The sequence below is a fragment of the Saccostrea cucullata genome, unplaced genomic scaffold (assembly GCF_032062105.1).
Source record: "Saccostrea cucullata isolate Sc308-1 unplaced genomic scaffold, CSIRO_AGI_Scuc_v1 ctg4557, whole genome shotgun sequence".
NCBI classification, from domain to species: domain Eukaryota; kingdom Metazoa; phylum Mollusca; class Bivalvia; order Ostreida; family Ostreidae; genus Saccostrea; species Saccostrea cuccullata.
In genome coordinates this window covers 3171-14661 of record NW_026931189.1, presented here as the reverse complement: position 1 = coordinate 14661, position 11491 = coordinate 3171, and the positions used below count along the sequence as shown (strand labels likewise).

General features: G+C 34.3%; 1 protein-coding gene and 1 long non-coding RNA gene across 2 annotated transcripts; both read left to right on the top strand.

The window, feature by feature from the left end:
* Nucleotides 1-277: 277 nt before the first annotated feature.
* On the top strand, nucleotides 278-1134 carry LOC134231721 (E3 ubiquitin-protein ligase TRAIP-like). Its single transcript, XM_062713688.1, has 2 exons — nucleotides 278-452; nucleotides 911-1134. The coding sequence occupies exons 1-2, from the start codon at nucleotides 278-280 to the stop codon at nucleotides 1132-1134; spliced, it is 399 nt and encodes a 132-aa protein (XP_062569672.1).
* Nucleotides 1135-10006: 8872 nt separating this feature from the next.
* Nucleotides 10007-10659, top strand: LOC134231722 (uncharacterized). The gene is made up of 2 exons (XR_009984610.1): nucleotides 10007-10090; nucleotides 10538-10659. It is a non-coding gene; the product is annotated as an uncharacterized LOC134231722 (long non-coding RNA).
* The last annotated feature ends 832 nt before the right edge of the window (nucleotides 10660-11491 follow it).

Below are 11491 nucleotides of genomic sequence, written 5' to 3'. Positions count from 1 at the left end.
TATATACAAAAACCAAGTAAAAGTGACCCTGCTCCCCCCTTAGAGAACGGTGACCCCTTGTCAGAAACACAAATCTATGTTATACCCATCCCCACCGACCGATATATGTTTATCACGTTTTATGATCAAATTATTTTTTTTTGCTTGTCAAGAAAGTTCAGGGTTGAAAATTATTTTTGACAGGGGTGGACCCCCTCCCCCTGAATAAAAATTTCTGGACCGCCCCTTAATTTGATTTGATAGATTTATCTTGCAGGCAATAATACCACTGTAAGACATGAAGGCCCAGTGTAGCATCTGTTCTGAACTTTTTGTCATCGACAAGTCGGTGGCCATAGCAGCCCTCCCGTGTGGACACACTTTCTACAAAGGATTTCTATCCACCTGGCTGAAGAAATCTAACACCTGTCCATGCTGTCGCAGTCCAGTTGATCCCACGCGAGTTATAAATCGTCTTTTTTTTCTGATGGGGATGATGAGAACGGAAATGATGATACTGGTGTAGAGCAGCCAAAGACCAAAGTTAAATCATTAAAGAAAAAAAATGAAGACTGTGAAAACAGAGAGAGATGACACATAGCGCGAGGTGATGGACCTCGAAGAAAAAATTGAGAAGGAAAAAAAAGACATGTTCAGAGATTAAACCAAAGTTTCCACAGTTCCAAAACATTGAGAGATTATTGACAGGTATTACATTTTACAAACTTCTTTTGATTTTATAACAGTTTTGGTCTTCAGTTCTTACTTGCATTGAAATGAATATTGAATTCCTCTTTTTTATAACATTTTTCATGAATTTTGTGAAAATCTTTTGTTGGTAAGAATTAAAAGTTTTTTTGTACATCTGTACATTGACATCATTTTATATGTACAATACTTGTATATTTAAGTGTACATTATCCATTTGCAGAATGTGAGGTTGATATCAAAGAAGCCATCAAGCAGTATGATGATATCAAAGAAGCCATACAGCAGTATGATGATTCAAGTGATGAGTCTCAGAGTGCCCAGGACCTGGCTACCTATTGTAGCGTGCTAAAACGAAAATACGACAAAATAAAATCCGAGAAGAAAAATGTCGAGTCAGAATTCAAAAAGTTCAAAAGAGAAAACATGTCCAAAGATGATATGTAGAAGGAAAGGGTTCAGCGTATGGATTGTGTAGAAACATTCACTGAACCCTCGAAGAGACCGAAGTTCTCAGAAAATGCCGAAGGTTACGTCTTTATCAACTCTTGATAATTTTGTTGTGTTTGACTGATTATTCCTTTCTTTGGGTACAGTGAAAAAAATCACCGTTTCTTATAAACAAACTTTAATTTAGATTTGACTTTTAATTTCATAGTTTTTGTCATATTTTATTTCTCACGACATGTTTCATGAATCTAATTGTTAATTGGCCAGTGACACTTTTTGGACTATTGATATGTTATTATTACAGTGAGACAGAGTGCTATGTCTCATGCTAATCTCTTTTAACAACATTGTGTAATTATGTTTTTCATGTCCAAACATCAAAGAGTCATTGAGTTTATTTAATTATTCTATACCTGTGAATCTTTCACTCATTTACTTCATGCCAACACTTGTCATTTATTTACTCATTATGTATATTCTTATAAATAGTCATGTATAGTTTAAATCTTTAGTCTAGAATAAGCGGTGGCCAGCCTCGGCCACGCCCGACTCGTAAAGACTCTGAGTCCGGGGCCACTTCGGTCATATCTGACTCGTTTATTTTAATATTTCTGTTTGTTGATTTATATTGACTGTTGCCATCGTTGAGTCTCATCTAATAAATACGGAATCCTTAATCATTTGTTTTATATCGGGAATACGGCATACCTATACTTCCTTTTTACCTTACGGCCCCACAGCGCCACTACTTTGTTATACCCGCCAACACTCCTTCTTCCCCGTTTACTCAAAACAACGGATTTAGTCCAGGAATTACTTTTACAACTTATGACAAAAATCTAACTGGTTATAAATGGTGGAAAATCCTAAGGGTAGCATCAACGCACGGGGCTGCAGCATATATTTTGCAGTAGTCAGATCCCGAACCTTTCCAGCTAGCGAGTTCCCCCGTGACATATTCGACCAACCAGTTCAACATGCTCAACGTTTGAAACAACTTTGCTGGACAACTGCACATGATTTATCATACCTAATGCCTGAATACAAACCAGATGATTTTTCGTGACAGAATTCCATGACTTTTCCACTTTTTACCATCAAAGCATTTCTATGGACAATCGAGAACTTGTTTCAAACTTTATGTGTAGCGATTTTTCTTTCAAAACACGAGGACGTGTTTTTCCCGGAGCGGTGGGAAACTATCACCGTGTAAAATAGACTGTTTGACTTCAAATCAATTTTGACTCCAAATGTTATACTTAACTTTTGTTTTAATGTGATATTTGGTATTCTAAAGTAATTGTGTTTTAAAATTTTCATTTTACCATTCTTTCTCATGTTAAATTACTAAGAGTTCATTTAATTACTTGAGTGACACTTGTCGGACACCAAAGAGGCAGAGTGTTAATGCCCAAGGACATTTTAATCACCTTTACAAACAACATGTAATTAATTAATTATCGGTGTTCTTTATGTCCATGCCATCAAAGTACGTATTTCATTGATATTGTTGTTCCTTGTATCACTTTTACTCATTGTCAACACCTGTCATTCTTAACTCATTGTACATCTTCCCATAAATACAATTGTCAAATTTTACTTAACAGTTCGGATGCCGGGTGTACTACCGGCCACACGTCCGACACGTTCCCCCATCATGCTGTAACTTTTTCTACTTTTAACAGTTTGGAGGCTATGGCCATATCCAACTGGTTATTGTTTATTGTTGTTCCATGTTAGTCATTTCCATCGTTGGGACTTTATAATAAATTCGGAAACCATACTTATTCCTCGTTACTTTGGAGTTTTTACATGTATCATCGGGAAGAGTCCTTGGAATACTGCTCTACTACCTCCGGCCAACGACGCCAATCACTTCCCCTGCCAACATTTCCTCTTGCCCGTTCAACAACACATCTTTTAGACCCAAACTACGCGGTTATAAAATGATAAAAATAAATAGTGTATTTAAAAAAAAAACCCTTTACTCCACAACTCCACTGAAAGGGTGGGGGGTACTAACAGAAAAATGCTATTGAATTTTCAAAGATACATTGAGATACAAACTGTGTATTATTTATTTAATTAGTCCTCTCTAATATAACACATTTAATTTACTGACGCAGAATTAAAATTTCAACTAAAGTCTTTAATACCCTTCCTAATAAAACAAAAAAGAAAGAGAGAAATTGTCAAAATATTGTTATATACTAGAACCTATGGCAAATTCCAATGTTAAATCTTAAAGCCGCTTCATCCGAAACAGGCACATATTATTTTAAACAATAAAAGTATATCATTACAAAGATAATTTATAAAAATTAATTACAAGATTGATTTAATAGTTTATTACAACAATCCTTACATGGAAAACATAGACTAAAATCCTTGTTGACAAGCAGGAGTTCCTGACGGGAAGTTAAGATCTGTTTTGAAGTCACCTTTAAAAAAAAAACTTTTATCGGTTATATATGATTATGAAGAGAATTCAAACCCGAGTATTTTTTTCCCATTGGTAGAATCCTAAGTCATGATATATCTTTAAAAAATTAAGAAATTAAGTAACTGAATGTAATCCATAGTTATTTTTATATTAGTATGCATATTTACAGAATAAAGGAAAATCAGATATTTTAAAAGATTTTTTAAAAAGGGAGTTTAGTAACGAGGGCTAGAATATTGCCCGTGTACACTTTGTTATGGAAAAAATGCTCGGGTTCGTTCTTCATGAGTTATACATGTAAGCGATAAATTTAATTTTTCGAAGGTGATTTCACGCAATGTAAACAAAGGATTATTTTTTGTGTGACCTAACAAAAATTATTTTTTCAACTTTTTAATTTTGATATCTTTAAAAAGAAAAAGACTTTGGGGATATAATTTGGCAAAAGTTGAAATAATTTATGGACAATTATTTTTCAAGAAAAACGAATATATTTTTTTAGCGATTAGAATCGGACCAAGCGGCTTTAAAGAAAAACTACCTACATTTATTTCAAGAATGTTTTTTTCTTTGCATTAGATACAAACTTTCTGACATTACTATCGGTATATGTCTATCCTATCCACTCTATTCTTGCACTTGTAAAATATTTAAGTATATAATAATTATATTTTAAATGAACCTCTGACGATTGAATATATATGATTCATACTTAAATGTTCATCAGAATAAACTGATTGATTATTAAATTAATTTGCACTTTAATTAGCTTAAAGAATGACTGCACATAAGCTATGAGAGTTGGATCCCGATGTTTTGCGCAAAACAAAATTCCAAAATTCATTAAATTTATGTTTTATATGTATTAAACAATATCTTAAGAGCATGTTTTTGTATATTATATTAATGAAAGTATTAAATAATGTCGAGCGACACTAGACGGGGGTCTAACAGTTTTGTCTCATTTCTATTGTTATTCGTATGCATACCAGTTTTCAACGACATTGTTTACATAAAGCCGCAACTTGGCCATTTTTCTCATTTGCACAGAATGCGTATTTTAAACTTAAACTAATACATATCCAAAGGACAATGTTGGCCAAGTTGCGGCTCATAACTAATTTAAAAAAAAGTGTACCAAACTACGCTCGAGTAAGCTACTAAATCAGCAGGTCACGGAGTGTCAACCCATGTGACCTGTTTTATATTATACTCACTTTTCTTACGTGACATTCAAGTGTTCGATACGCTTTTATTGTGTGAGTCGTTGGAAAATTGCTTTTGTATCTACTTCCATCTTCAAAATATTGAAGATCCTTGCGTAAATTTTATTGACGTTTTAAAGTTTACGTTTGCTTCTTTCACCATAGTGTTTTTGTTCGGGGTATTTTAAAAGAAAAGGGTAGTCTTTTCTATTCTTACAAAAAGAAAAACGCAAACACATATTTGCCGACAATCCCGAAAAGCATATCGGGGAGCCGGAAATTTATTATAATACATACATTCAAACACAGTATACATGTAACAAACGTCATATACATGTATAACTTCTTTTTACTGCAAATGTATAAATGAAAAAAACCTTATTTAGTGTGTTATTGATCTATACGAAACTTAGATGGCCAGGATAAAAATCAGAGATAAAAAACTTTTGACTTTTTCAAAGTAGAAAAACCTCTGGAAACCTTTTGCCCTATAGTATAATATGACAGCCTCTAAAAAATATATATATGATAAACAATTATCTAGCATATAATTACAATTATATTATAATAAATTTTGACTTGTATTCTTCAGAAGACGGGCTAGAACTGATTTCTCGTGCTATTCGAACACTTCTCATAGACTCACGTCACGTATGTTTAAACCTCAAATTTTATTGGATAACATTATTTCCGAATCAATAAGACGATTATTTTCCGCTAATCTCCGTACCGCGGAAAATATAAGTCTTTTCTATTCTTACAAAAAGAAAGACGCAAATATATATTTGCCGACTAGCCAAGGAAGCATATCATTGAAAAATGCCAAAGTTAGGGTGCGAAGGAAAAATGCATAGATATGGTGGAGAAAAAATGGAATGAAAAAATAATAACATTTACAATCCTAATTTTTTAGATACAGCAACGCGATTCTCAAATTCCTCTACTATGTACATATCTTTATCCTGCAACTACCCCTTGCATTGACCTAATAAAGGTAACCTAATAAACCAAAGCTTTATCCGGTCACTGCCCTAATAAAGCCTCGTGCATGTATTCCGACGTTCTAAAAGCATTGTGACGTCACATATACTGCAATGTTCACGCCATGGCGTCATAGTTTCATCTGCAGAGATGTGTCTAAATCTGTTGGAATTAACTTGTTTTGGACGCTCAAATGTAAAATTTTGTTGCAGGATAAACAAAATACATGATAACTGTCTTGAAATATAAGCGATATTTGGGCTCGGGTCGAAAACGTAAGAGGGCTCGGCACGCCTCGCCCTCTATCACGTTTTCTTACCCTCGCCCAAATATCGCTTATATTTTAAGTCAGTAACCATGTATTTTATATTTTACTAGATTCACATTTCCATCGACCATGCCTTTTAATACACCTTTCATTGACATTGGAAGCTACAGCCGAGGTAGCCCTGCCTGCTCTGAGTGAATGTAAACCAAGATTTAACCCTGAACTAACTTCTTTTAGTCTCTTGCAGCCGTGTAACTAAGCTTTTTGTTCTTATATATCAATTTAGAAACACCATGAGACTTAAATACAGGTTTAAATAAAAAATCTGTTGAAATCAAACTAATGTCACCAACACCTCGTTGCCTTGTCTGTATTGGTCTGTTTTACTTTTATTAATGTAAATACACAAATAGCTTTCAAAAAGTTTGACATCACAACATTTTAAATTACTTAATTCACCATATCTCAAAAAGGCTGCAAAGCTCACGAAAATCATCACGTCGTTAGAACTCACATACAAATCACACAAACGAATCAACATCTCGGCCGAAACGGGATCTTTTCCACTGTTTCTCTGCAAACATTTTCCATTTTCTGAAACTCCCATGGTATGTTTTGATAGTATTGAAACTTTTCCCCTGAAGAAGGTAATCCGACATCTTGTCAGCTAGATCGATCAGGAAGTCACTTCCGGCTCCGCTTCCGGCTACATCGGCTCTTACTTTTTCTCGTAAGCCGATGTCTGTCAAATAGAAAAATTTAATGATCAAATCTGAATGCAACCATGTCAAAATTAAGAGGATTATTATAAAATTTCCCTTTTCTGTATCTACCCTTCACAATAATGGAATTTCTTGGCAATATGCAGCTATCTGAAACATTAATACAACTTTGCAAAATAGGCCAAAACGGAGCTGATACCCAATTCGGAACAACTAATGTCCCGACCACATTTTCAGACAAACATGTTTTGATTGTCTTAGAAATTACAAAGGGGGAGGCACAAGCTACATCCTAGCCCCTACCCAAGAAAATTCAAAAGCATCTATGCTACTTGTACGTGGACACTATGACTTTGAATAAAAATCTGACATTTGTATTGTAACGGGTAGCAAAAGCATCAATATCATGTGGACCATATCTCTCGCACAAAAGCTTTGTACACTTCTAGTTCTATGCCCCAATTATTCCTGTCTATCTGCCTGCTGAGGAAATCAGCTTTCTGATTCTTATCTCTTGGAATAAATTTCGGATATAAAGTAATTTTGTTATAATCGCATAAATGAAAAATATCTGAAGGTATAACCTGCAAATTTTCTTTCTTGCTACCAACCTTTAAAATTTAAGAAACATTTTTATTGTCACTATAAACAGCAACAGAGGAACCTTTCAAACTGTCATAATGTGTATGAACCACCCTGTGCACTGCCTCTAGCTCTCGCCAAGTTGAACTCCTACGATTCTCTCTTCCGTATCCCAAGAATCACAGACGTTTTCACAATCCCCACCTGCTGTGGGGAACCTGTGTCTCAAAGCTGACCTTTTAGGATAATATATCCCCCATAACCTGTATCTGAAGCATCACTGAATAACTCAAACTCCAACAAGTCTTATACGTCTAATGGTTCTTAACATTACCCCATTAAATTTAACTTGTATTTTCTGACCAAACTAAAATCTCCTGAATTGCATTTTTCCTCAAAAAGATTTTGCTATTCCAGACTCGACACAAAAATATAAATACCTAGTCATAATGCGAACAACGTTCCCAAAAACTGCCTTCATACTAAATAATTTGACAGACTCCATTCTGCATCCTCTCAGTCCTTAGCTGTGGAACAGTTCTCTTCTGTTCTGCAAAGATTGTCTCACAAGAACTTTATTTTCTCTGGCTGTTGATATCCTGGGTCGCCCTGGTCGTGCAGTGTCTTCATTAGATCCAGTTGTCTTTCGTCTCCCGATTGTTTTCCGAATCGTCTTTCTGTTAAAGGAAAGGAAATTAAGTTTTTTTGTAACTTTAAGCAATATGTAAAAAAAAATTAAATTATGTCAAAAGTGCTCACTTACCTTGCAGTTCCAAGTTTTTTGGCAATTTCCGATACCGTGTTTTCTTGTTGATGCAGCAGGTTGAAAAGAATCCTTTCTTCTAACGTCTAGTTGCCCCATCTTCTAATTTTTAGCTCACCTGAGCCAGAGGCTCAGTTGAGCTTTTCTGATCACATTTTATCCGGCGTCCGTCTGTCCGTCTGTCTGTCTGTCTGTAAACTTTTCACATTTTCGACTTCTTCACAAGAACCCCTGGATCAATTTCAACCAAACTTGCCTCAAAGCATCCTTGGGTGAAGGGAATTCAAGTTTGTTCAAATGAAGGGCCACGCCCTCATTCAAGGGGAGATAATTGGCAATTAATGAAAATTTAATGGCATGTTTTTAAAAACTTCTTCTCAAGAACCACTTTGCCAGGAAAGATGAAACTTATGGGGAATCATCCTCAGGTAGTGTAGATTTAAGTTTGTTCAAATCATGACCCCCGGGGGTAGGGCGGGGCCAAAATGGCCGATCTAAGTTTAACATAGAAATATGTAGGAAAATTCTTTAAAAATCTTCTTCTCAAGAATGACCAAGCCATAATTCATCATATTTATATGGAAGCATCCTCAGGTAGTGTAGATTCAAGTTTGTTCAAATCATGACCCCCGGGGAAGGGCGGGGCCAAATGGCCGCCCAAAGTTTTACATAGAAATATTTAGGAAAATTCTTTAAAAATCTTCTTCTCAAGAATGACCAAGCCATAATTCATCATATTTATTTGGAAGCATCCTCAGGTAGTGTAGATTCAAGTTTGTTCAAATCATGACCCCCCGGGGTAGGGCGGGGCCAAAATAACCGACCAAAGTTTTACATAGAAATATATAGGAAAATTCTTTAAAAATCTTCTTCTCAAGAATGACCAAGCCATAATTCATCATATTTATATGGAAGCATCCTCAGGTAGTGTAGATTCAAGTTTGTTCAAATCATGACCCCTAGGGGTAGGGCGGGCCTAAAATGGCCGACCAAAGTTTTAAATAGAAATGTATAGGAAAATCCTTTAAAAATCTTCTTCTCGAGAATAGCAAAGCCATGATTGGTCTTGGGGCTACTTTTGGATTTAAGCTTTTTAAGTTTAAACCAATTCTGCTTTTTCCTAGCCACAGTGCTCAGGTGAGCGATGTGGCCCATGGGCCTCTTGTTTAAATTTATTTTTTCCAATCATATCTAATTTTTCATGTTATAAGAGGTTACTGGTATTAAAATTCTTTATTTAAATGTTTATTTTTCTTTTAAATACCAGTAGGCAAATAAATGTCTGGTATTATTATGATATAAATACCATTTAATAATATTGAGAATAAGTTTCCCAAAATAAATGATGTTAATAAATTTTTGTCTAAAAATTTAATTTCTCCTTGGATTCTTTTTGTTACGATGCTCAGTATAGGTTATCTCTCTCTATAAAAGACAATTACAAATATTCTAAAGACTTTTTAGCTTTTTTTAAATTTAAAATTAGTGAAAAAATAACAGTGGATACTTATTTATGGAGGGTAGTGTTTGTAGCCCTGTATAGAGGCAATATTTTGCCTCTATAGGAATGTAATATGTGTTGTATAAACGTTTATTCATAAAATCAAAGTAAGTACATTTGGGGTTAGTTCGTGGAGTGGTTGTTGTAGCTTAACGTTTTTTGTTATGACGTTTTGATCCGACACATATTTTAGGTTTCCCGTCCAGAGCAATACATGTACTTTACCATTATAACCATTTGTCACAATTGATGTCCGTATTTGAATTCCATATATTTTATCTGTATTCTATATTACCAATATTATTTGCCCAATATGTTAACCATACTTTTAAGCTTGTTTAGCAGGTTTTACCTGGTGATTTAAATCCCGTGAAATCAGATTGGGCGTAGCAATTGCAGAGAGCAGAAGTGTCTAAGACTGCTCAACTTTCTACCTTATTTTTGTTTAATGTTTTAATATTTGATGACCAGAGGTCCACCTATTCTGGGTCAGTGTATTTTATTCATTATCGTTAACTGTATGATTTATTGACGGTTTTAATTCCTGAAATGGCTAGAGAACTTTGTTCTATAATTTTATTCGAAGTAGTATTTGCTCATGTAAAGTATATGTGTTATAAGTAAAAGTATAAGTGTATGAGTATATGTATAATGTAGACGTAGTGTTGTATGTGTTGTATGTATAAAGTATGGCGTATAGTATTCGTCTTAAAGTGGTTGTCTACAAGTAGTACACTTAGTTTATGTGTGAACGTAAAAGTTCTATAAAGTAAAGTAGTATGAAGTGAAGTGAAGTATAAGTACAGTGCAGTAAAATGCAACTAAGTAAAGTGTAATGCAGTAAAATGCACCTAAGTAAATGTACAGCAAAATGTACAAGTGTGAGCAATGTTTAATTATAATATGTCTGTATCTAACTTTGTTTTATTTTATAGGCCCCATTTATTTAGGCCACTTATGCCATCTGTACCATTCATGCCATTCAGCCAGTGAGCCATTCAGACAGTTATACTTCGCGAGTATTTGTAAATATCTGTAATAAAAACTATTTTATACAAATTGCTTTGTGATTTTGGGAAGCCGCCAGCCACCCTGTGACACCATAATTATGGGAGGCTGGGGGTATCATTTTGTGAGCTAATTGCTCACAGTACTTCTAGTCTAATATACTATATCCAAAGTTCCTAATTCATAGCTCTTATATCAAGATATGAAGAATTTGAAGAACTTTGCATTTCAATTGAAAGGTCTTGATGGGGCTATTCTGATCAATGTCATTACAAAAGAATTTATGAAATGTTATGGTTTATTGCAAAAAATCACAATACAATTTACTTCAACAATATAGTAAAAGTACTTGAAATAAAAGTTTTTTTCCCAATTATAAGACACTGTAAATGGCACATCATTAACATCTGTGCTGGTTAACTAAACTTTTTATTTTATTTTTACGTTACTAATAATTAAGACAAAGGGAAAATGTCATTTTTTTAATACACTGTAGGTACGATTCGCTGCTTGACAACAAATACATGAGCAGTGAGATTCTAAACATTTAAAACAACGTTTGGAAGGGAAAATTTTGTAGTGCTTGATAATGTAGAAGACGAAATTCATTTTTAATGCATTGTCCTTTGTACTCGTAATACTGATCAAAACTTTTTGAAAGCTCTGGCAATAATCAAATGGCATGACCAGATATGGATTTACTGAGTGTACTTATTTCAAATTATCCTATAGGCAGGTTGCTAAGTATTTTTCATTTATGCGAAGACAGTCCTGTATGTTCAGAAAATAAAAATGTATTTCAGTGTCATTTCATCTACCAAAAATTCTTAAAACAGACATTACCAACTTAAGCATACAAAATGCACATAGGCATCGGAACC